This window comes from Oryctolagus cuniculus, chromosome X, assembly GCF_964237555.1.
Source record: "Oryctolagus cuniculus chromosome X, mOryCun1.1, whole genome shotgun sequence".
Taxonomy (NCBI): domain Eukaryota; kingdom Metazoa; phylum Chordata; class Mammalia; order Lagomorpha; family Leporidae; genus Oryctolagus; species Oryctolagus cuniculus.
Window position 1 is genome coordinate 37,040,468 of NC_091453.1, and position 26,209 is coordinate 37,066,676.

General features: G+C 52.8%; 1 protein-coding gene and 1 pseudogene across 7 annotated transcripts; one reads left to right on the forward strand and one right to left on the reverse strand.

The window, feature by feature from the left end:
* Positions 1-5,411, reverse strand: part of LOC100338101 (ras-related protein Rab-14 pseudogene) — a 41,628-nt pseudogene extending 36,217 nt beyond the window's left edge.
* On the forward strand, positions 1-26,056 carry LOC100338355 (protein FAM156A/FAM156B). 7 transcript variants are annotated; one of them, XM_051834722.2, is made up of 4 exons: positions 6,018-6,229; positions 10,141-10,736; positions 16,646-16,945; positions 17,148-26,056. In XM_051834722.2, the coding sequence occupies exon 4, from the start codon at positions 17,267-17,269 to the stop codon at positions 17,921-17,923; it is 657 nt and encodes a 218-aa protein (XP_051690682.2). In that variant the 5' UTR covers positions 6,018-6,229; positions 10,141-10,736; positions 16,646-16,945; positions 17,148-17,266; the 3' UTR covers positions 17,924-26,056. The 7 variants fall into 7 exon arrangements, with proteins under 7 accessions (XP_008246732.2, XP_051690682.2, XP_008246733.2 ...); XM_008248511.4 differs by lacking the exon at positions 10,141-10,736; XM_008248510.4 differs by lacking the exons at positions 6,018-6,229; positions 10,141-10,736; positions 16,646-16,945 and adding an exon at positions 1-6,008.
* Positions 26,057-26,209: the final 153 nt, after the last annotated feature.

A 26,209-nucleotide genomic window follows, 5' to 3' on the forward strand; every position in this document is an offset into this window, starting at 1 on the left:
GTATCCAACCCCTATGTTGGATTGTTCTCTCTTTTTTAATTCTAACAATTATTATTAGCAGACACTTGGTCTTATTTCTGTGATCCCGTTGACACTTAATCCTATTTTATGATCAGTTATTAACTTAAACTGATCACGCTAATGACCTAACTGCTTTTCTGGCTGCTTCCTCGTCTGTAGAAACAGGCTAGATATTTGCCTTTCCAGGTCTTCCACGTGTGGTACGCACTACAACCTCCATGGTCAGGCTCCCTTAGGGGATATTCACACCATGCTGCATGTTAGGAGACACTTCAGCATGGTGGGAAGCAAGGCAGGGCCCCTGGGTGTCTACTGTGTACCCTTGAACCAGGCTGGAGGTTGGGGTTGTGCTGGTGGGACTGGTGTCCTTCCCATCTTTCATTTACAGGGTCACTGATGGCACAGAATGATATCTTGCCATGCTTCTACGGAGCCCTCCTCACCGAGGTACTCAGCCTGCATCCTGCCACGGTATCAAAACTGCGGCCACCATCAAAGAAGGAGGTACTTTTCTCTGAAGGGAGGAGAGAACTTCCACTTTGCTTATGGCCTTGTCTGAATACTGACGAAGCTTGAGGACTCAAAAGGCTTCCATAGCCTTGGCAGCTCATGTCAAAAGCCTTGGGTGATCACTGACATCATACATAAGAGTGTTACTTGTTAAATTAACAACAGGAGAGGCCAGTGCTGTGGCATAGCAGGTAAAGCTGACACGTGCAGTGCCAGCATCCCATATGGTTGCCGCTTCTAGTGCCAGCGGCCCCACTTCCAATTGACGTGTCTGCTATGGCCTGGGAAAGCAGAAGATGGCCCAAGTCCTTGGGCTCCTGCAGCCCACATGGGAGACCCTGAGGAAGCTCCTGGTTCCTGGCTCCAGGTCGCCATAGCTCTGGCCATTGCAGCCACTGGGGCAGTGAACCAGCAGATGGAATGTTTTGACCAGATAGTGATAGGGCCAAGAGCTGTGCACAGACTTCAATATTAGAGGCTCGATTCACAAATAAACATCCACATACCCATGAAAGTAGGAAGATCAGATTTATTTACAAAGACTCCTGTCTGGTAGAAACTTACATCCACAGCACCGGAATAAAGCATCACAGGCAACGCATGCAGCATTCAGGAAGCAATCGGTACCACCTTCATTGGTTTTTCTCCTTTTATATCCTTTCCTTAAGTAATTCCTTACCTGACCTTAACCTTAGCAGTGCTTGCCAATCGGCCAGAGGCAAATGTTTTTAAAGTTGTCTGTGAATTGGCCTAGCCAGGGCCATATTCCCACAAATTTGATTAGAACATTGTTTGGAAGAACAGAGGGCACCCTCTATTCCCCAAACAGCCTCTGTGTTCACCTAAGGTTGTACAGACTTACCTCCTTATCTTGTTTACTTCTTGTCCTTGAGTTAAACTTTTTCCTTCTATTTTAACAGAACTTTTTCATTCTCTTTACATGGAAGACCTCTCTCTCTGTCTCTCTACGCCTCTCCTTCTCTCTCTGTGTAACTCTTTCAAATAAATAAAATCTTAAAAAAAAAAAAGTTACTGTGCAGTAGCTTCCCACGTAGGACCTCTGTCACCAATGAGCTGTATTGAGAGTTAATTGTAAAACTAGTTCTCAAACTGTGTGTGCACAAACTGTTGAAATCTTTACTAGTATAGAGTTGGTCTTCTGCGTACAAAGTTAATTGAAAATGAATTTTTTTTGTTTTGTTTTGTTTTTAACTTTTATTTAATGAATATGAATTTCCAAAGTACGACTTATGGATTACAATGGCTTCCCCCCCATACCGTCCCTCCCACCCACAACCCTCCCCTTTCCCACTCCCTCTCCCCTTCCATTCACATCAAGATTCATAATTGAAAATGAATCTTAATGGAGAATGGGACTGAAAAGGAGAGAGGGAAGAGGAGGAGGGGTGGCAGGGTGGGTATGCTGGGAAGAATCACTATATTCCTGAAGTTGTACTTATGAAATTTGTATTCCTTAAAAATTAATTTAAAAAATAAATATATTCAAAAACAATAAAAACAAATTTAAATGAAAAAAAGAAACCAAACCTGTGGAACCATTTCAAACTCCATATTCAGGTAGAATGAGGTTCCCAAAGAATTAAGGGGAGATCTACACTGTGCCTACCCTATTACTCTTGTCATTTAGACTGGTGCTTTTGTTATTTATTAATTTTACTGTACCAACACAAGGTATATAATACATTTCATTATCTACACACACAGTGAAATGTTTATTCCAGTCAAGCAACCTGATCTGTCACTTCCCAGGTACTGTCATGCATCCTATTCTCTCAAAGTAAGCCTTCACCAGAAATCCTTGGCAAGGGGCCAGCACTGTGGCATAGCCAGGCAAAGCTGCCACCTGATGCCTGCATCCCATATGGGTGCCGGATGGTGTCCTGGCTGTTGACTTCTGATTCAGCCCCCTGATGCCCTGGGAAAAGCAGCAGAGGATGCCCCCAAGTGTTTGGATATCTCCATGTCTCCCTGCTACCCATGTGGGAGACCCGGATGAAGCTCCTATCTCCTGGCTTCAGCCTGGCTCATCCCCTGCCATTCATTCCGGCCACCTGGGGAATCAACCAGTGGATGGAAGATCTCTCCCATCCTGTCCCTCCCTCTATATAACTCGTTCAAACAAACTAATTCATTAAAAAAAAAAAAGGAAACCCTGTCAAATTAAACTGCACAATGTACTGGAGACTCTGTATTTAATGTCCATCATGTGTTACTCAGTAAGAAATATCAAACCTGTCAAGTGTGCCTTTGATCAAAGTACTCCCCAGGTAAAATGGACACTGTTCTAAACATAGTGTGAAGTTGAAGGTACACAGGGATCTGGCAGATGAGACAGGCAGAAGAAGAGCATTGCAGATAAACAGAACAGCACGTGGCAGGTTGCAGAAATCAGAGCGGAGGTTGTTGGATGAACAGGAAGTAATTTGTTTGGTTTGCCCAGAAGACAGAGTGAGGGTGCAAAAGGAAGCCAGCTCTGCTACAACTGAGCAGGCTGGGGTACTCAGGGCCAGGTGTACCCAGTCTAGGGGGCTGCACTCTTTGGTGTGAGCAGAACCTGCAGAGTCTCAGCAGGGGTGACAACACCCAGAGTCTGGAAACATTCCTCAGACAACGCCAGAGAATGGGGCCAGATGGGGTGCACAGTAGCGAAGAAGGGAAACCTGCCCCCTGCAGTGCTGGAATACCATATGGGCACCGGTTCCAGCCCTGGATGCTCCACTTCAGATTCAACTCTCTGCTATGGCCTGGGAAAGCAGCAGCAGATGACCCAAGTGCTTGGGCCCCTGCACCCGCATGGGAGACCCAAAAGAAGCTCCAGGTTCCTGGCTTGGGATTGGCACAGCTCCAGCCGTTGCAGCCAATTGGGGAGTAAACCAGCAGGTGGAAGTTCTCTCTCTGCCTCTCCTTCTCTCTGTGTGTAACTCTGACTTTCAAATAAATCTTTGAGAGAGAGAGAGAATGAATGAATGTGTGGGAAGCACTCAAGATGGCCAGCAGGAAGATCAGCCAAGAAGCAAACGGTGGTGGTAGTGAAGGAGAGATGAGGGGGACAGAATCTGGGGGCTCCCTGTGGTGATGGAAAGCATGTAGATACCTTGCTTAAAAAAACTTCAGAGGTGGACTGACCAGGCCTCCAACTGGGGGTGGGAAAGGGGAGAGAGGCAGCAACCCTGGATGGCTACACATCGCTGGCCTAAGCAGCTAGGTAGAAGGTGGTGCCTTCATGCAGGCAGCCCACATGGACGAGGGGCCGCTGTGCAGAGGGAGGCTGGATGGATTCAGACTGTGACAGGATGAGCGTTAACGGCTGTGAGACAAACACGTCTTCCCGCAGTGACGCTGGGGAGACACACCTCTCTGTCCCAGAATCCTCACCTGTAATAAGAGACTGAGGATGACAGGGAAACATGACTAATCTGTTTCACTCGTTTAGTCCAGGAGAATGTTCTCTTTTTACAAAGGAGAATGGTGCCGCTTTTGATCAGGTACACCCCAGGTAATATGGGAATCTACTTTTCCATATACTGCCTTGCTTTTACAACATATTTGCTTTGAGTATTGTTACCAGAGGATATGCATTGCCACTGCTAAACAGGGAAGTGACAAATAAGCAAATGCAAAATAATCCATGATTCCTGAAATGCAATGGGCCTGCGTTGTGATGCAGGGGTTAAGCTTTGCGTGGGGAAGCCAGCAGCCAGTTCAGGGGTCCCACTGCTCCACATGCAATCCAGCTTCCTGCTAAACCCACCTGGGAGAACAGCAGAGGATGGCGCTAGGGCTTGGGCCCCGGTGACTAACGTGGGACACCAGGATGAAGTCCTGGGTCCTAGCTCTGCCCTGGCCCAGCCCTGATATTTGTAGCCATTTGGAGAGTGAAATGGTGGATGGAAGATCTCTCCCGCGCTCTCCCCTAACTTTCCAATAAATGACGGAATCAATAAATCAGTCACCCTTCTCAAAACACACAGGTGTAGTAGGATGGCCCTTCAGGTGGTCTCAGGGAAACCTCTCCTGCTTTACACCCATCTTCCTCCTGGAGCTCCACCCTCCGCTCAGGGTATGGGGTAGGCCTTGGGCACCCAGGGTCTGTAACGCTGTCTTCTTGGAGGGCATCACCAGTGCCCCAAAGTTGTCTAGGACTCCTTGAGAGCAATCTGCCTGTGGCCTTGTCAGTTGGCTCAAGAGGCCTGCAGGAGAGCAGACAGGATGGAGCCAGCCTCGTGGATCGGGAAATGGGCCGCGAAGCCTGTGCAACAGAGAGAGGAAGCCTCCCACGCGGGGATTGGAATCAAGGCTCCACCACTTACTCCCTTAGGCAGACCACCTGACCTCCCTGCGGCTCCCTTATCTCATCTGTCAAAGAGGAGGAAGACTCGCTCCCTGGGATAATTAAATCAGCTGCGCCTCCTTCGTGTAGCTCTGAGAACGCTGCCTCCTGAAATCTGCAAAGCGCTGTTCCGGCCTCACTTCCCTCCACGGAGAGAGCAAAGTGCTCTCCGACCCATGGCGCTGCATGGACAGGCGTCAGAGACGTCTTGCTCAATGGAATCTTGTCGACGATGTTGAACTGAGTACCTGACAGCTGAAACGAGCCACGGTGGAAACGTCTCTGCACCCTCTCCTGCGGTTGGAAATGGCCGAGCACAAAGGACCAGCTCCCTCACGGGAATTCAGACAAGCCTGGCTGTCCACCCACCTCACCACTCCACAAACCTCGGGGACGAAGGAGCCTCCCACCCTGCTCTGTCTCACCACCGATTCACTTGCGCTGGAAGTGTATCCTCGGGTAACTACGAAGTTCAGCTGAGACCACTGCCGATTACCGACCCGCCCCCCGCCCCAATAACTGTGTGCATCGTACCTTTTCCTACCTCTGGAAATTAAAAAGGCAAAGCCACCCTCCCAGACACTGCTCTCCAGATCGGAAGCGCTGTCCCTATTCCTGCAGCCTGGATAAATTCAATTGCTTCATCGCTGGGTTTTCATCCTTCCCGTTATGCTAATGGCACCTGTGCACAAGCAATTAGTTATAAATAAGCAAGGAGCAGGCATGGGCCCTCCCGTGCACGGTCTAGACCGGACCTATCCAGCCCGTCGCGCAGAAGGCGGCCTCCTCCAATCTCAGCCCAGCTCCCACGGGCCCCCTCCCCCCCGAAGTCACCTCCCCTGCCCGGAATCTCTTCCCACGACCTCAGGAAGCATCCGCGCGTCCACACACCAGGCTCCCGGGACAGCCGCCGGGCTGCTGCCGCGTGCCCTGCGCTACCGAGAGCGGCGATCTCACCGCCTGCCCTCCGTGCAGCCCGGGCGGACGCCGCGGGCCGCAGCAACGCACCTACGGGTCCCGCACAGGAGCCCACCGTCCCCGCCCTCCTGCTTCCAGCCGAACGTCCGGCTTCTCTCGGGCGTCGCACCCCTCTGACGCAGGAAAGACCCGCAGACGCCTCTGCACGGTGCGGCCTCTCTAGGCGGGTGGCGGAGGGCTCGTCTCGGTGGTCTTAACCCTCCCTTGTCCCGCGCCGCACTGCGTTCGCCGCGCACTGGAGGCGCCGGCGCGCTGGTGTCTGCATGGCGGGAGCTGCTCCGGAGAAAGAACGCGCGTGAGAGAGCCCGAGACAGAGACAGAGAGAGCATGGACCCGAGAGCGACAGAGACATGGAGACAGAGAGACGGAGTGAGAAAGGGGGAGGGAGAGAGATTCAGAGAGAGACCGAGGGAGCCCGAGCGCCCCAGAGACCGACGCTCGGGCGGGGGGTGGGGAGAGACTGGGGGCAGAGACTGGAGCGGGTGGGACAGTCGCTCGGAGGCCCAGAGACAGAGTGCCCGAGACACAGGGGCAGCAAGGATCTTGTAGAACAGGCCAGGTGTGCGTTGGTGTCGTGGGCCCACAGCCTCTGGGACACCCGGGAGGGAGCTCTCCTAGCGTACGGAGGTTTTCCTGTGCGCCCACCACTTGTGCGCGGCGGAATGGCGGTTGTCCTATCTGCTTGTGGCGTATTTGTCTCTCGCTAGCTGGGGCTTGGCGGGGTTGAGCAGACGAGCAGTGGGCAGTGCTGAGCACCCGGGATGTAGCTGGCTGAGCCAGTGTGCAACAGGTTCAGAAATCGTGCTTCCTTGGCTCCCCATCCCCCCAGCAAGTCTCCCTCCCCGTGGTCTAATACAAAACCACTGGCTTGGTTTCTAGGAAAATGAGAGACACTCTAGGGCTGGAGTGAGAGAGGTGGGTCGCGATATGACAACACAAATGCTTTACGTAGACCGTGTGATTCCTGCGTTGCACTGCAATAGCTGACGTTGTCTGGGTCGCTCAGGGTAGCCTATGCGGGGAAGTAGGCACCCAGGCCTGTCCGGATTGCTGAACTCGGCAGGTGCCCAGACAGGCGCCTCCTAGGAGTGGTGCTACCCGTGCGGTTCAGTGTAGCAGTTGTTCTCCTGTCCCTGTGGTAGGAATAATTCTCAGTGGGTGAGCTGATACAGTGGAGAGCTCCACGTAGGTTTCTCTTAATCCACAGAATCTTTCCAAGTCTCTGCTCCCCACCCTGTGCAGCACAGTATCAATGAAGGCAGCGCCCAAATTCGGCCCTTCATGGTGTCTAGCTGTCATCACACCAGCTGTGTCTCAGCTGGCAATGACGCAAGGGGAAGGAGGGAATGCGGCAGGTGCTCTGCTCAAATTCTGTCCCATCAAGAGCTGCAGAACGTGGTGTCTTCTATCCCCCATTCTATTAGCACCTGTCTACACCCGTGTAGTCCCACTCACCCCGCTTTATCCCATTCCTGGGACCACCTGTTACTTCCCCAGATCTCTCAGCGCCGAGCAGTGGATGCTCAGGAACGCTCAGTGGCTAAATAGAGCCACCCAGTCAGGTTGTTTTGCTCCTAGGTGACAGGTGTTGATGTCCCTCAGGCCGACATCAGTATCACACAAGGTGTCAACACAGTGATCCATGACCTGGGCTGAGTCCACCTGAACTCTGCACTCCCAGCTGGAGGCTTTCTCCTTGTCCCTCCTCTTGCTGCTTAGGCTTCTCCTCCTCTTTCTCTCCTCCCCCCACTGCCCCCTCCTTACTCCCTCCCACTGCTTCTCTCCTGCGCACCTGCCTGTCGCCTCGAATGCATGCGGCAGGCTTCCTTCTCCTCTTCCTGTTCTTCCACACGAAAGTGGGCATCCCCGGGTGTTCACCGACTTCCATGTTTTGTGGTGAAGCCGTCAGGAAGACTCTGCCCTCTGTTCCGCACCCATAGGACGGGGGTGTCTGGGGAGGCCTCTGAAACACAGCATACATGAGAGCCAGGTGCAGATCCAGCTCTTTGGCTAACCTGCATGGCTTTGCGTGGCAAAGACAGGGCCTCCTTGCTCCCTAGCAATTGCACAAGGCTGGGGGCACAGTTTTTGGCATGCAGCCAACTGCAGAGCCCTCCCTTCCTTTTACCACTGTGCCATTTCTGGGAAACACTCACTCTGCTGTGGGATTAATATGATTGAAGGAAGTCTCTTTCTCTGAACTACAATAAGCTCACTTCGTGGGGGGGGGGGGGGGGGGGGAGGGGTAGGTATTTCACACCGTTAGGAAAAGTTGTAGAAAGTGTCCTGTGTCCCTGGTTAGTTATCCAAATGCATCCAAATGCCTCTAGTGCTCATCACCCAGGCATAGCTGGCACTCACTGGCTTAGCTGTTGACATTCTCCACGCCCACAATAGAACGCAAGCTGATGAGGGCTCGGGACTTTCCGAGTCCTTTGTGCAGCACTGCTGGCACTGAGACCAGCACCTGGGGGAGAGTAGGTGCCTGCTGTGTCAGTCTCCTGCTCCCTGCACCAGCCCTGGTCGGCTCCCAGTGACAGGCATCATAACTGAACTGTGTCCCTCAGCATCCCAGCTCAGGCCCCTTGGCAGGCTGAGCGTCCAGAGCAGAAGCGTCTCCCACCAAGGGTGTGCACCGGGGCAATGGCCGTCCTGGCATGGAATCTTCCTCGTACTGCTTGTGTGTCCCTAGGGCCAGCATGTGGCCTCTCGATACAGTCATCTCCTCCATGCAGTGTGGGAAAGCACAGATTCTGCAGGGCCAACGCGCTGAGTGATTGCATCTAAGGCCCAGATGCTTCCTTCAGTGGATGGCAGCATAAAGACCAGCATCTCACACTGGATGGCTCCATCCCACTTGGCTCCACGTCTGTGCACATCGTGTGGGGCAGCCTCTGGCTTGGCACGTGGCCCAGGACAGCTACACAGAGCGTGTAGTTTGCTGTTGCTCTTGTGTGGCACGGAAGTCCTCCATTTCTGGCCCCAGCTTTCTCCCCAAACCTCTCTCCCTCTGCTGCAGATGTCAAAGCGTTCAGTCATACCCAGTTCCATCGTGGGCCAGGCCAATGACTTGTGCCCCAGATTCTTCACTTGCAAAATGTTAGTCACCTTTGTTGTTTGTTGGGGAACCTCGCTGAGATAGTCGATTGAAACACTTAGCTCAGGGTACTGCCGTGTGGTGCAGCAGATGAACCCAAAGCCCGCAACATCAACATCCCTTATCAGAGAGCCAGTTAGACACTTGGCTACTCTGTTTCTGATCATACTTCCTGCTAATGCACCTGGGAAGGCAGCAGAAGGTGGCCCAAGATCTTGGATCCCTGGTACCCACGTGGGAGACCCAGATGGAGTTCCTGGCTCCTGGCCCAGTCCAGACCGCATCTGGGGAGTGAACCAGCGGTTGGAAGCTTTCTTTATCTCACCCTCCCCCTCTGTCACTCTGCCTTTCAAATAAATAAAATGAAACACATAGGTCACATTACCTTGCTTGTGGCAGAAACTAAGTGACCAGAAGTCATTTTCTGGGATGCCTCTTTCAGTCCCCACAGCCAGGTGAGCCACATGGTTTATGACAACGTGTAAGTGTATTTAGATTGCACTGCAGAAAGGTGCATACTGTGGGCATGTTCATGGGGGTCGCCAGAGAGACAGACCAATAGGAGAGCTATGTGCCTCTACATATCCTTCCCTCTCTAGCTACTCAGAGATTGAGTTAGTGTAAGGACTTGGCTCATGTGATTATGGCTACTGACAAAGCCCAAATGCAGAGCGCCAGTGGAACGGCTGGAAATTCAGGTGAGTTAATGTTGCAGTCTTTTTTGTTAAGATTTATTTATGTTTGAGAGACAAAGTTAGAGAGAGAGGGAGAGGAATCCCATCCACTGGTTCACTCCCCAGATGGCCAAAATGGCCACCGCTGGGCAGATCCAAACCCAGGGGCCAGGAGCTTCTTCTGGGTCTCCCAATCATGTGTGGAGCCCCAAGCACTTGGACCATCTTCTACTACTCACCCAGGCCACCAGCAGGGAGCTGGATTGCAAGTGGAGCAGCTGGGACTCCGACCGGCACCCATATGGGATCCCAGCACTGCAGGAAGAGGCTAAGCCTACCGCAGCATTGCGCCTGCCCCCATGTCTTCAGTGCCAGGTCTGCAGGCAGGCCGGCAGGTGGGAGCACAGCAGGGGTCTGTCTGGCAGCCTCGGGCCAAATTGCTTCCCCCTTCAGAGCCTGTCTTGTTCTGGGAGCCCTCACCTGACCAGAAGCCCATCCGTGTTATGCAGGGTACCGTCCTTTCCTGAAAATCAGCGCCTTGTCAATGCTCATCAGATCCTCCACCGCAGAGTCTGGACCGGGCTGGATGCCGGGCCTCCTGGCCTAGCTGAGGTGCCCTTCAACATGAACCATCATAGCAGGGCAGCAGTACGGCCAGGGACGAAGTCATCTCCCAAACCGAAGCTTTGGCCAATAACCGTCTGGGTTCAGTCATGTCCACTTGCGCTGTTCCCCACTTCAGAAGGAGCGGCACATGACGAGGGCAGGGAAGTCAGACTGACTGCACGCGGTACCCCTCCCTGCCAATGGGGTACATGGCTAGGCCTCGTCGGCCTCGATGCCTCTGGAAGGGTGGTGAGAGTGGGTGGAGACGGTCGTGCTGGGCATAGAGATAGGACGGGGAAATGGTTCACTTCCCACGACTGATGGACGGAGGGAAACGAGGCATTAAAACGGGGTCAGTCAGGCGGGAGTGAGGTGTCTCAGGTCTCAAGCGTTTCTCAGCGAAACAGCGTGGGTAGAATCCTTGGCTTTCGCTGAGTGGCCGCAGCAGGAATAAGGATCATCCCGAGAGTCCGTGTGACAAGTGGAGACTGCTTGGGAGGTAACTGGGCTAAGATCACGTTCCAAAGGTTTTACCTGAAAGTGTTGGTTTACGACAAGGATGGCCCATGGGATGTAACTGGGCCGAGTATTTGGAAACCTACATGGCAATGACAGAGATAGTAAGAGACCCTCTTTGGGGATGTATGAGTTTGTGTGCACGCATAGCCAGGTCACAGGACTCCATGGTTCCAATATTGCTGTTTCCTGCCCCGGCACCTGTTGATCACCACAGTTTGATGAAAAAACATTTCTGAGTTCCAGGACCCCCTCAGGAAAAGCAGTGCGTTCATGGTTCCCAGGTTTGCTGAAAGAAGAGAGTCTGGGCTGCTGATCTAAACTTTCAGTGGAGCTTTTGTATCTTGCTTTTTATTCAGTCATGCACAGTGTGTTCCCAGGAAGCACACCGAGAGAGGTCCTTCCTGCAGAATCCACTGGTGGGTTTTTGCTCTTAACATGCAGTGAGATTGAGTTGTTTGCTGTTGTGGTACGGTGCATTGAGATTTAGACATGCGGAGGTTTGTATAGGCACCACCAGAATCTGGATCCCAAACCGTCCCTTCAGCCCGAGCACTCCCTGGAGCTACCCTGAGCAGTGACAGCCACTTCCCCTTAATTTAGCTCGGGAAACGCGATCTCTCCCTCTTCACTGTAGCCTTGGTTTGGGGACTGGGCAGGACGTTGGCCTTTGCTCCGATTGGGGTGATTATGAATAGGGCTGCTTGGAGCGTTCACCCACAGGCTTTCGTGTGAACCCACGTGTTCCTTTCTCTAGGGTACACACCCTAGAGTGGGATTGCTGCCCAGAAGGTCTGGTTAGCTGGAAACAAAGTGTCAAACAGGATCTCCTTGTGGCTGTGCTGTTTCACTTGCCCACCAGCAGGGGGAGCATTCCTGTGGCTCAGCCTGTTGGCCAGCCCTTGCTCCTGGGAGTTCTTGCCATTTCAGCCATTCTGGGGGCAGCCAGGGGCTGTCTGATCATGGGTAGAGTTTGCCTTTTCCTGACGCTCAGTCACACGGAGCGTCGCTTCATGTGCTCCAGGTCTGTTTCTTCCCCATTTCTCACGGGCTTCTCTGTTTCCTTACCGTTGAGTTGAAAAATGCCTTCTAAATGTGTTCTAGATAACAGGCCTTTAGGAATCTGTGATTCACAAACATTTTCTCCTAATGTGTAGCTTCCCCTCTGGTTCTCCTAACACTCTGTCACATTCACAGCAACCTTGTAAAGGTTTAGTGATAAATTCCAATTTATCCTTTTTTTTCTATTATGGACATTGCTATAGGCATCATGTCCAAGGCTGGCCATTCCTCAAGCCTCAAAGACATTCTCCTAAGGTTTTTTCTTTTGTTAAATATTTGTTTATTCGTTTTATTTTATTTTTCTAACTTTTATTTAATGAATATAAATTTCCAAAATACAGCTTATGGATTACAATGGCTTCCCCCCATAACGTCCCTCCCACCCGCAACCCTCCCCTTTCCCACTCCCTCTCCCCTTCCATTCACATCAAGATTCATTTTCGATTCTCTTTATATACAGAATATCAGTTTAGCATACATTAAGTAAAGATTTCAACAGTTTCCTCCCACACAGAAACATGAAGTGAAAAATACTGTTTGAGTACTAGTTATAGCATTAAATCTCAATGTACAGCACACTAAGGACAGAGATCCTACATGAGGAGTAAGTGCACAGTGACTCCTGTTGTTGACTTAACAAATTGACACTCTTGTTTATGGCATCAGTAATCACCCTAGGCTCTTGTCATGAGCTGCCAAGGCTATGAAAGCCCCCTGAGTTCACCGACTCTGATCATATTTAGACAAGGCCATGGTCAAAGTGGAAGTTCTCTCCTCCCTTCAGAGAAAGGTACCTCCTTCTTTGATGACCCGTTCTTTCCACTGGGATCTCACTCGTGGAGATCTTTCATTTAGGTTTCTTTTTTTTTTTCCACAGTGTCTTGGCTTTCCATGCCTGAAATACTCTCATGGGCTTTTCAGCCAGATCCGCATGCCTTAAGGGCTGATTCTGAGGCCAGAGTGCTGTTTAGGACATCTGCCATTCTATGGGTCTGCTGTGTATCTCACTTCCCATGTTGGATCGTTCTCTCCCTTTTTTATTCTATCAGTTAGTATTTGCAGACACTAATCTTGTTTATGTGATCCTTCTGACTCTTAGTCCTATCATTATGATCAGTTGTGAACAGAAATTGATCACTTGGATGGATCACTTTGATGGCATTGGTATATGCCACCTTGATGGGATTGAATTGGAATCCCCAAGTATGTTTCTAACTCTACCGTTTGAGGTAAGTCAGCTTGAGCATGTCCCAAATTGCACATCTCTACCCTCTCTTACTCCTTGTTTATTTGTTTTAAAGAGCTACAGTCAGAGAGAGGGAGACAGAGAGAGATCTTCCTTCCAGTGGTTCATACCCCAAATGGCTGTAATGCCCAGGGCTAGGCTAGGCCAAAGCCAGGAGCTTCATCCGGGTTTCCTAAGTGGATAGCACTTGGGCCATCTTCCCTTGCTTTCTCCCAGGTGCATTAACAAGGCTTAGGATCCTGAGGTGAGCAGATGGCGCCCATCTGGGATGCCAGCATTGCAAGCAACAGCTTTATGCACTGTGGCACCCATCTAGGTTGCCAACATTGCAAGCAACAGCTTTATGGACTGTGGCACCCATTTGGATGCCAGCATTGCAGGCAACAGCTTTATGGACTCTGGCACCTATTTGGGATTCCAGCATTGCAGGCCACTGCTTTATGCACTTGGCTCCCATCTGGGAAGGGAGCATTGCAGGCAACAGCTTTATGCTGTGGGCTGCACGTTTGGGATGCCAGCATTGCAGGCAACGCATTTATGCATTATACCACAAAGCTGGCCCCTCCTATGGTTTCTTCTAAAAATTCATTATCATACCTTTGACATTGAGATCTGGAACTCATTTTAGTCAACTGCATATTAATTATGTGGTTCTGGTTCAGTCTCTTGCATATGGTTGGTTATACAACACCATTTGGTGAAGACTTCCCTTTCTTTTTCTCCCAGCACCCTTCTTGTCCCAAACTCCCATGATTTTATTTGTGTGTGGGTGTGTGTATTCATACACTCTCTGTTTGGCCACTGAAACTTACAGCTACGCCATATCAAGTCAAATTGTCTTAAGAAAAGATTTATTTATTCATTTCAAGGTCAGAGTTACAGAGAGAGGAGAGACAGAGAGAACATGCATCTGCTGGTTCACTCTCCAGATGGCTGCAACAAGCAGGGCGGGGCCAGGCCAGAGCCTTAACCAGGAGCTTCCTCTGTGTCTCCAACATGGGTGCCGTTTTCTGTTTTCCGCTGCTTTTCCAAAGCCATTAGCAGGGAGCTCAATAGGAAGTGCAGCAGCTGGGACATGATTCTGCACACACACAGCACGGGATGCCAGCACCCCAGGTGGCAGCTTTATTTGCTCTGCCGCGCCAACACGCCAAGACAGCTTTTTGATTACTGCAACCTCATGGCCAGCCCACGACATGATGTCTACTAGCACACTTTTCTGTTTCTAATTTGTAAGTCCATATGAATTGTGGAATTGGTTGCTATCTCTATACAAACTCCCTTAAGAGACTTTGATTGGCATCACCTTGATTCTTTCTTTTCTTTTTTCTTTTTGGACAGGCAGAGTTAGACAGTGAGAGAGAGAGAGACAAGAGAAAGGTCTTCCTTTTCCATTGGTTCACCCCCAAATGGCCACTATGGCCGGCACTGCGCCAATCCGAAGCCAGGAGCCAGGTGCTTCCTCCTGGTCTCCCATGCGGGTGCAGGGCCCCAAGCACCTGGGCCATCCTCCACCACCTTCCCGGGCCACAGAAGAGAGCTGCACTGGAAGAGGAGCAACCAGGACAGAATCCGGCGCCCAAAGTGGGACTAGAACCAGGGGTGCCGGGGCTGCAGGTGGGGGAGTAGCAAAGTAAGCGCACCTTGATTCTACAGATCAGCTTGGAGGTCACTGACTATGTCCCCCCTGTTGATTGTTCCAGGGAAGGAGCACATTGTTTCTCTCCAGTAGAGGATCTTCTTTCTTTTTTCTTTTAAGGATTTATTTTATTTATTTGAAAGACACAGTTACAGAGAGAGAGAGGTCTTCCATCCGCTGGTTCATTCCCCAAATGGCGGCAACAACTGGAGCTGAGTTGATCCGAAGCCAGGAGCCTTCCCCGGGTTGCCCATGCGGGTGCACAGGCCCAAGGACTGTACTGCTTTCCCAGACCATAACAGAGAGCTTGATTGGAAGTGGAGCACCCAGGGCTCGAGCCGGCGCCCATATGGGATGCCAGTGCTGCAGGCTAGGGCTTTAACTCTCTGGGCCACAGCACCAGCCCCTGGGGGGTCTTCTTTCATTAGCCTTTTATACTTGGTAGCATACAGGTCCAGTATGTTCATTTTATCTGTAACTGTTTCATTGTGTGGGAGGGCTGTGATATATAGGGCTTTTTTAGCTTTACATTTCCAGGTCCTTGTCTGGTTTTCCATGTGCTGACTTGTCTCCTGTATCCGTCCTAAACGGGTCTCTTTGTTCCAGGGGATTTGAGGGTGATGGCTGGGGGCTCGTTGGCAGCAATCGTGAGATCTATGAGCAGGGGCACTTTGCTTTCTTACCGTCTCACTCGTATGCGTGATGGCACCATCCAGGACCTCCCGCTTGCAGTGGAATAGCCACGGTGAGAGTGGACATCCTTGCCCGTCCTCAGCCTTAGGGAGAAAGCACTCACTCTTTGCCCACTTCCGGGATGTTATCTGTCTGTTTTTCTGTACACACGCTTAAAGAGGTTCTGAAGTTGTCTTCTAACCCCACAGTGATAGAGCTTTTGTTCATCCGTGCATTTTGAGTCTTATCAAGTGGATTTTCTGTGGATCTTGAACCGTCCTGTCCTCTTCTTCATCTCTCAGTCTGTGCATTCTGTTGATTGATCTTCCGTTGTTGAAAGAGCAGCCCTTGCATTCCAGGAGTGACACCCACTTCTTTCTGGGCCTTTTCCTATACTGATGGAACAAACTACTAGTCTCTTTTTGAAGAATCCTGTGCTAAGGTCGGTGGAAATACTAAGTTCCACTTTTCTTGGTATCAGGGTAATGGTACCCATACGGAATCATTAGGGAGTGCTCCCTCTGCTTTGTCTTGGTGCAGAAATCATGTATGGAATTGGTGTTCTTTCTTCATATGCTGTCTGGCAGAAATTCCAGGAGGGGGGTCTAGGCTCTCAGATCTTTTAGCAAAGGCTTTTAACTCACTCCCAAGTCACTTTTTGTAAAACTCATGGGCCTGGGTCTGGCACTGTGGCATAGTGGGTAAAGCCGCTGCCTTCAATGCCGGCTTCTGATATGGGCGCCAGTTCGAGTCCTGGCTACTCCATTTCCTATCCAGCTCCCTGCCATAGCCTAGGAAAGCAATGGAAGGTGGCCCAAGTCCATGGGCCTCTGCACCCTCATGGGAGACCCAGAAGAAGCTCCTGGCTCCTGCCTTCAGATAGGCCCAGCTCCTGTAGTTGCAGCCACTTGAAGAGTGAACCAGCAGGTGGAAGACCTCTCTCTCTCTCTACCTCTCTCTGCCTCTCGCCCTCCATATCTCCCTGTCCTCTCTGTAAATCTTCCTCTCAAATAAATAAAAAAATACTAAAAAAATATCAGTATTTAGAAAAAAAGACATGGGCCTGTGAACACTGTCTCGTCTTGGGTCAGTTTGGGTAGCTGACACGTCTCAAGTCACTGGGAACCTGGTCCTTCTCTGTTGTTTTCCCTGCTAGTCGTGAACAGCTGTATCAGTTATGTTGATCATTTAAAGAACCAGCTTTTAGCTTGATTGGGATTCTCTATTTTTTCTCATTGTAATCTCTTCATTTTTACTCCTGTTTCCATTAAAGAAAATGCTCACTTATACACTATGGCAGTTTGGAGGTCATTCGCCCAGGCACACCAACCTTTTTGACGAGATGCAAAGCCAAGAGCGCTGAGGGTGGAAATGTTCAAGGCTGCTTGTGTCCTGGACACAAATGCTGAGTGCGTAGTGAAAGTCGGCTTTCTGTAAGTGTGTGAGTGTGGACGACAAGAACACATTCCTCACCCAGTAATCTTAAGATTACGCTGCAGAATGGGTGGGGAAAATCAGCAAGGAATTAACGTCAATGACTGCGTCATTTTGTGCGGCTGGACACGTGGATACGGTAATTGCTGTCACTTCGAAAACCTTTATTGGGTGCCGTAGCACTCTAAGCTCCCGAGGAGCAGGATTCCTGTCGTGCTCAGAAGCAGCCAGGGAGTGGGTGTCGTTATGCCCACTTTCCGCACAGGAAGTGCACGGGCAGCAGCCTCCCATGAGATGTGTAATGGTGGTTTTCTTTCTCCTTTTGCTACCCTTTGCTGCAGCCCTGCCTCTTCTGGCCACACATCTGCCCTGCTACCTTCCAGCTGTTTGAGAACCTACAGCCTGACCTCCCTGTCTACACTCGCGGGCTGGGTGGAGCTCCAGCTTGGACTCAACCTCCATGGATCCACTCCAGAATTGGAGTCCAGGGTTTGCTGCTGACGCCTCCCCGATGGCCATGGCAGAGACTTCCGCGGACAGCAGGGCCGCCTCTCAGCCTCTCTCCGCAGAGCAGCTCGTGTGGGGCCTGGGGAACATGAACCCCGGTGCCGGCCCTGATCTGCCTGTGCCGCCGCCGGCGGGGCTGCCGCAGCAGCAGTACAGGGAAGCGAAAACCCAGCAGAGGTGGTACGAAAGGCTGCCGCCCCCACAGGGCAAGAAGGAGCTCCTGGGGCACATGAGACGGAGGCACCGCGACCACAGGGCACCTTATCCAGCCTCACAGGAAGCCAAACTCTCTCCCTCGGGTGACAGACCTCAGAATCGGTTCCACTGTGAATGTCGCTACTGCCAGAGCAATGGGCCGAATACGTCCGGGTTATCTGGGGAGAGGGGTGGGGCCTCGTGGGAGACCCTAGTGCAGGGCCTCAGTGGCTTGAGCCTCAGCCTGGGGACCAGCCAGCCTGGCTTTCTGCCTGAGGGGTCCCTGCAGCAGCAGCAGCAGCAGCAGCGGCAGCAGGAGGAGGAGGAGCGAGAGGAGAAGTGCCAGGCCGAGAGGCAGCAGGAAAGCAAGAGGATGTTCCAGAGGCTGCTGAAACAGTGGCTAGATGAGAAATGAGCCGCTCATCCTCACGGGACGGGAACCTGAAAGGGTCCAGACATAGAAGCTGTCCTGCCAGTCCTGGGTATGGGTCCTCCTTGGGGACCAAGCAAGGGGCCACAGTGGGAGGGGACCAAGACCTGTGTTGTGTGTGGAAACCCTGAGAGATCCAGTCCCGGGAAGGGCCTACTCTGCCCTGCCTGTCACGTGTGGAGCAGGTGGAGGCATTCCGTGCAAGAGGCCCTGCATGCCAGTGGTCTGACCTCATCCGCTGCGGCCCCCGTGATGTGTGTGTCCCTTTCCCACTCCGGATCTCCGTCATCCCTCCCCACCTTGTCAGATAGAAGCTGTGCGTGTAGAGTGAACCCCTCGTTGATGTCCTTGTGCCCTGTGCCGTGTTATCCACTTCCCCGAGAAGCAGCACTAGGTGTGTTGACGTGCACCATGCTGCACTGGGATCCGGGATCAGGAATCTGACACTAAACAAGGAGTGGGGAAGGGGCGTGAAATTGGAACTTGGTGGTTCCCTGTTGTATTTCTGCGTGTGCACTTTTATGATGACGGCATGCTAAATGTATCCAAACCATTTCCTGCTCCTTAACCATCCAATAGCATTCTCCCTCACTGCAGTTCCTTTCTGGGTATCTCACTGTCAATACTGAATAAATAGAACGCAGGCTTCTTTGTCAACCCCGGCTGTGTCTTCTTAGATCTGAGCTCACCACCTTTCATTCCCACCTGTACATCAGAGTGTGTCAGGAGGAGCTCCGCATGGTGGGTTGTGGAACTGGGAGGAGGGCAGGCGCCAGCAAACCCCTCAAGTCCCGGTCTGCGGCCACGAGATGAGACCAGCGGCCACGGCAGCGAGGCAGTGCCACTGGCAGTGAGTGCTCCTGCTGCAGGGGAGTTGCACGCAGAGAGCACGCCCCCAGGAGGAGGGTCTGCGGGCTGGGGCTGCTGGTCTGGCTGAGGCCCACGGGCATCTCCATGGTGAAGGTGAGCACGGTGGGTGTCCTGCCTGCTACTGGAGCAGCAGAGCATCCTCGTGTCATTTCAGGGTCCTGTTGGGCTTTGGACTCGGGTGTTTGTATTGCAGGAGGTGGGATGACCTCTCCCTTTTCTTCCCTCACAGAGTCCTGTCACGTGTCCCCACCGAATGAACACGGGATTCCTCCGAACTGAAAACCAATTCCACTTGGTGTCAGTCTGTGTTTTTAGGTAGGCCCCGAGCTGCATGGCTGCAGACGTTTACGCCTCAAGCCAACACAAGGGGCTGGAGAACAGGTGAGTTCCTGAGATGCTGACCTTGGGCTTGAGTGTTAAATTCCCCTGTCCTGGCACAAGGGCACTGCATCAGGGTTTTCCCTCCTAAACCTCCAAGGTTCAATGCAAGCTGGCTACCTGGCAGTGCTCAGCAGGGCTGCCATGGCTTCTGCCTTCTCTGCCTTTTCCCTGGACCTGCCGATCCTCCTGGGCTCTGCAGTTCCTCCCGTGAGCTCCTTTCATCCTCTCTCATGCATGCACCACTTAGGCTCATTTCAGTCCCTGTGCATGAATTTGGAAAGCAGGGGACAGAGCAGTGAGGGAATTTGCCCCTGGTTTCACGGGCGGAGCAGGTCCAGAGAGGCGGAAGTGGCACGCCAGCTGGGGCAGGCCAGCTTCAGAGCCGGCTCTGTGCAGCAGCTCGCTCTGCAAGGGCTGGCGGTGAAGGGCGGAGAGCCAGTCACTTCAGAGCACGTGTCGTGGCTGGAAGCACCAGGTCTTGGGAGGATGCCACAACCCAAGGGGAGAGGGGCAGGGATACTGGTTCCCATGTCACTCTGTGTGCAGGTCGGACGTGGAGGCCACAGACACGGGCCTTTGTCTGAGACCAGACACCTCCCTGCTCTCTGCACCCAGCAGCTCAGGGCAGCGTCCACAGCAGGTCCACGGTGCTGGCTGCAGTCTGTTATTGAGCCAGGCCCCGAGGTACCCATTTTCTCCCCTGGCGTCCCCCATTCGCTGCTCTGCTGCCTTTAGGTGGGAAAGTGCAGAGGCCTTGCAGAGCTGGTCCCTACCCTCATGATGGCTCCTTTAACCAGGGAGAGAGGTGAGGCCCCTATCTTAGACTGTTGTGTGCTGCTCTGGCAAGCTACCACTGACTGGGTGATTTACAAAGAAGGAAATCTATGTCTCACTCGGCTGCATCCTGGGCTGTGTGAAATGAAGGCACCCATATGTGGTGTCTGTTGAGGGCCCTCTTGCTGTGTCCACTCGTGTTGGATGGCAGAAAGCAAAGCAAGGATGCATGTTTTGTCCTCTCGTGGCAGAAGATGGAAGGAGAGTGCCAACGCACTGCTGCAGGCCCTTTGGTTAGGGGTGTTAATTCATCCACGAGTGCAGAACCCCCATTAAATATGCACTTCCCATGAGGCTACACCTCCCAGTGCTGCTGCCCTGCAGGTTAAGTTTCTGTTTGAGTTGGATGGGAGCAAGATGCTGAGACCATAGCAGACACTCATGCTTTGGTTAGAAAACCTACAAGGGATCCCCGGCATGGCATGTATTGCCCAGGAGTGAAAAGTAGCAGGGTTAGAGGAAGTATACCTGGGGAGAGGGGTCTTGCCCAGAGAGGCCAGAGCTGCACTTAGAACCGAGGTCTGCCAGCAAATGCATGGAGAAAGTCTGGACAGGAGTCGTGGATGGGGACAGAATCCCCTCTGTATCCCCACCTCCAAGTTTCTACTACCGTGCCCATGCATGGGGTGTGTGTGTGTGTGTGTGTGTGAAGGGCTGCAGGGAACCTGGCAGTGATGCCTGAAACATCATAGTGTCCTGAGTTTCAGACGCGGAGCTGTAATCCCATCATGTCCACAGATGCCCAGCAGGTCCTTTCTAGTCATGACCTCAAACCAAATGCAGCAGCAGACAAGGAAGTGTTGGGACAGTGTGGGGTCATTTGAGCAGACCTAGAGCAAGGAAGGAAATTGAGAACATCTATTTTAAAATCTTCCCTCGGGTGACAGCCCAGACCCAGTTTCCTTTGTGGGTAAAGTCAGTCCACGTTCGTAGAAGAAATAATACTAGACCTTCCCCAACTATTTTGGGATGTGCAAGAAAGGGAACACGTGCCAACGTGTAGGGTGATAACAGTGCTACACGACCACTAAAGCCAGATAGACACGTCACAGTAATAGTGTAAGCCAAAGCAGATGATGAATACCGATGCCAACACCATCCACAATGTATTGGCAAACCAGATCCAGCATCGTACACATATGACCATCCAATGTGACCAAGTGAGACTGATCCTAGGACTGCAAGGTTAATTTCACCTTCAAAATTCAATGGCAGTAATTCAACATGTTAATAAAACAGAGAGTGGAATCACAGCACCATATTAATAGGCAAAGAAAAAGCATTACACAAATGCAAGACCCATTCATGATGAAACAGAACCTAGTTTCTTAAGTTTGTGCTGCAGTAGGCTAAGAGGCTGCTTGCAATGTAGCCATCCCATATTGAACACCGGATCAAGTTCTGGCTACACCATTTGCAACACAGCCTCCTGCTAAGATGCCTGGGAATGCAGCGCATAATGGCCCAAGTGTGTGGGTCCCTGCCTCCCATGTGGGAGACCAGGATGATGAAGTTTCTGGTTTCTGGCCTTGGGCTTACCCAGGCCAGCTGTCAGGCTATTTGAGGACTGAACCACTTGGAAAATTCCATCTCTCTCTCTCTCTCTCCCACTCCCACTCCCTCTCTGTAACAGGCATTTATGAGAAACCCCCAGATCATATCCTATTTGCTAGTGAAAGAATGAAAGCTTTCCACTTCAGATCCTGAGCAGGGGAACGGCATCTCCTCGTACCACATCTACCCTATGTCCCACTGCCGTCTCTAGCCAGTGCAGTCCTGTAACAGAAACTAATGGAAACGTGGAGAAATTGAAGGAAGGCGTATGTCCACACTAGTCACATGCTCAGATGTTCCTTGCCATGTTCATGGCGGGCGCAGACTAGAAACTACACGTCTGCCAGTCAGCACAGGAGTGAACTAAAGGTGTTATCTCCATAGGCAGAATATTCCAGAACGCTAAACAGAGCCTTCCTACTCATACCTGCCACAGAAGGGACAGAACCAGACACAGGAGGCACATATTGCAGGAGGCACTTTGGAGGAAAAGTACAGGAGGGCAAATCTACAGAGACGGGGAAGACCTCAGTAGTTGCCTGGGCTTCCAGGTGTCGTGGGGAGGGAGCACTGGCAGGAGCAAGGGGTCCTCAGGCGGGTGATGGAACTGGTGTTACACTGCTCTGTGCTGGTGGCTGCATCACTGCAGATTGTCTCAGTCACTGCGCTGTATCCTTAGTTGCATGAATACTATCGTGTGGTGATTGTACTTCCATAGAGCTCTTTTTATAATGTAATGCCTATGTGCACATAAGTCAGGGTTGGAGGCTACGGGATAGTTTTGTACGACAGTAAGGAATCTCCCCCTCTCTTTGCGGGTTCTGGGTCCTGCATCGTCCATGTGTTTGAAACTCCAGCCAGACACGGCCACTGTGCACCTCTGGGCAGAAGGCGTGCTGGTGAGTGCAGTCTCCATGTGTGTCTGTATGCATGCCCAGTCGTGAGTCTCCACCCATCAGTATTGGCTCACCAATCTGCTCCACGGGCAGGCTCCGGGACTCCATCCTGCATGCTCTATCCCAGTGCATGCTTGGCTGTTCATGAGTCTCAGGGGCCAGGTTTCAGTTTCCCTGGAAACCAGCCTCAGCCCTGAGCTTCATCAGAATGGGGAGGGCTGTCTTCTCACCCCAGAGGACCCTGGCCTGAGCTCAGCCAGCTAGCAGCAAGGAACAGCAGAGTGGTTACCAAGACAACGGGGTTCCAGATCCTTCCACCCCAGGAGGCCTTCTCTCTCCCATGGGGCCTACCTGGGTATCCAGTAGGAAAGGGGCAGTCGTGGCCTGAACACTGCCGAGTCCTGGAAATGATTCAAATACGACTGCAGGAGATAAGCAAGGCAAAGGCAGCTCGCGAAAGAGAGGTACCTCATACAAAACTTCCAAAATGCTAAACAGCAGACAGCTAAAACTGCAAGATGATATTTTAAAGCAACACAGGTACCGTGCTCCTGTGCGTATGTGTCTGAACCAGCCTGTGTGCACATCTGCCCTGGGGTGATTCTAAAGGACAGATACAGGGGTGCCCTCCCCACAGATTGGGGGCCAGGACTTGGCAACTCCGCCAGGCCATGCCTAGGCCTCGGCTGTGGACATGGACCTGCCCTGTTAGGACGCTGCTCCTGGAACATAAAAGCAGGGCTTTGTCATTGTGCTGGTGTGCTTTAGATCCTGCAGATAAAGTGTTGATGGTAGAAGCTCGTACTTGCTGATGAAACATAGCGCGCTGGCCTCTTCCAGAGAATTCCAGGGCATTCATGGAGTGCTAAGGGCAACCGTAGGAGTTTTAGGAATTGTGTGGGTGTCAGCACCACCCATGTCAGAAGGGACTCCGCTTTAGGGTCACCTGGTTACTTGAAGGCCTGTGGAATATGTGTGTGCAGATGCACATAAGATACCTAGCCCGTTGGGGCGTGGGGCTCAGCTGAGATTACCCCCGGAGAGTGGGTGGTCAGAGAACCCATCGGCATACAAGGCAGAAGGGTGAACTCAGGTCCTCTTGGTAAAAGGCCTGCGTGGTGCAGTGACCACCCAGGATCGGGAACAGGGTGAGGTTAGCCCAGGGCAAGGTTGGAAGCAAGAAGGAACCGAGATTGTAGACGGGAGCAAAGGAAAGTGACCAACGTGGAGACTGCAGAGGCATCGCTCAGAGGGGTAGAAGTGGGGCCAGGGACTGGCTGCCACAGACTCCGAGAAAGGTAAAGGCCTTGGAACGGGGTGTTGTCCACGTCCCGGGCAGCAAAGGGCACGTGGCTTCGGCAACGTGAATCTGCTTGGACATTTGAGCTGGGGAATGCTCCATGCAGGCGGGATGGGCTGGCGACTTTGAGCAGGCAGGGGAGGGTAGCACAGCAGTTTGGTCTCGCACGCTGCACTGGCAGGAACCCTGGCTGGACAGGTGTCACACAGACAGTGTGGTAGAAGCAGAGGGCGTGGACTCTCCACGCTGTGCCATCTCCTGTTCTGCTAAGTAACGGATGCACGTGCCAGCATTCCGAATTGATGCAGAGCAGACGGGGAGCTGGGAGGACCCTCACTGTGTTTCTCCCAAGGGGAGGTAGGCATAGTGGAGACTTTAGGCCGCGATGGAGTGGCAGGAAGGCTTGTGGCATCTCTGGGGTCCTCATTCCTGTCTCTGACACGCAGTGGTGTGGGTTTGGGGACGCCACATCTCCCACAGAAAAGAGCTACATGAGCAGTGTCAGGAGATCCCAGGGCCCACCTACCTCAGAACAGAGTGCAAAGCTGCAGGAGAGGTGGGAAGGTGTGGTAGTGGGGTGTAGCATCCTGTTGGGGAGCACGCACAAGCTCGTGATGAGCACAGTGCATGTGGGGGCTGGTGCTCCAGCGTGAGGCTGGGTCCTGACGCCTGCTGCTCTGGGCTCCTCTCCAGATGGAATGTCTGGCCCTGAGGATTCTCTGTCCAGGAGGATAGAGCAGAGGGAGGGATCAGAAGCTGGAAGTCGGTTTCCTCTTCTGTGGCCCTGGCCAGTCCGAGTTGCAAGTCTCAGGAAAAGGAAGCCTGGGCCATGAGCTGGGCCTGCACGTGTCCTGCCTGGTGGCAAGGAGGCCCAGCTATTAAGCCCTCAGGGCAGGCACGGAGAGGCTGAGCCATAAACCAGCGATCAGAACTCCCTTGTGAATGTGGACTCTGCTGAGCTCCTATATCAGACCCTCAGCGGGCCAGAAGGGGACCAGGACCGCAGGCGCAGGTGGGCCTAGGGAGGCCAGAGACCTAGGCACATCTGGAGGTCCAAGGAAACTTGGGCTTTCTGCGTTTTCTCCAGGTGCCCTCTTCTGCTCTGGAAACACCGCCTGCGGTGGCCTGGCGGCTGAGACCCTGGCAGTGCGGTCTGTGTGGTTAAGCATCGCCTGGGGAGGCGGTGACTGGCCCCAGCAGGCTGTGTCCACCTCAGTGGAAACCCTCATCCCTGCCTCCCCTCGGCCTGTCTGCCAGTCTGTGCTGTGTCTTCAAAGCCCCATCCCGAGGGAATGAAACAGCGCCTGGTTAAAGAGAACAAGAGGCAAGGAGGCTTCATTCCTCCCCGGGGGCAGAGACTGAGAAAAGGGGGGCAGAGGAGGAGCCGCTGTTGAGGGAGCGCAGAGACCACAGATGCACTGGGGCCTCTGGGTGTGAGCAGCTCAGGGAATTCCCGCCAGATGCCTCCCTCTCCAGGAATCATCAGGGAGGTGGTGGAGGGGTGCAGGGCGACTGGCTGTGCACTGTGGCCGTGGTGCGGGAAGCCACAAGCCAACCGCTCATGGTCACGGACAGAGACTAGACTATTCAGTCAGGCTCTCAGGTATCGGTCTGGGAGGTTCGGGCGGGCTGGCAGCGGGTGCGGAACTTGCCCCCTCAGGCCCTTCGGTTAGCAACTCGCAACCCCGCTGCAAATCCCCCTTCAGGGAGATGGAATGGAATGGACCTCAGCGGCTGCCTACGCGCAGGCCCGGAACCCGCCAATCCGCGTGTAGTCCGGTCGCCCCGGGGCGGGGCTTCGCTGTGGCGCTGCGGCTTCCGGCGGCCGTTGCCATGGTTCCCAGGGCGGTAGCCCGGAGGTCTCCGCGGAGACCCAGGGCTTTGGGGCCGATGCCTTTTGGTCCGTGCCAGTGCCTCGTCTTCTTTTCGATTTCGTCGCGATCGGCTGCACCGTGCAGGACCTCCAGGCCTCTAGGAGAGCGGCTGTGGAAGAGACGGGTTTCTGTGCTGTTGGCGGCTCTCAGTCTCCGTGGACGGCAGATGGCAGTGTGGGCTCGCGCAGCGCCTCGGCCCCGGTCTCCCCGCCCTTCGTGCTGGAAAAAAACGCGGCCGAGGTGGTTTTTAGGCCGCGGGATTTTCTGTGGGTTTTCTCCGCGGGAGACGGGGTGCAGAATTCACGCGCCCCGGTGTGCCACGTCCGCACCGCAGACTCCCTCTCTGGCAACAAAGCCACTCGCTTTGTTTCTGGACTTTGAAAAATTACTTAGGCTCTCTTCCTTAAAATGGTGTTGATTAACTTCTCCTTTGTTTCCAACTTCCAGCGGGTGAGTGGGCCTGGGTTCCCTTTGAACTTGGCTTTCCTGCAAAGTCGTCTTCCTCCTTCTCAGATTGTTTGGGGGCGGCGCCTCGGCGAGCGCGTCTGTCCTTCGTGCAGTC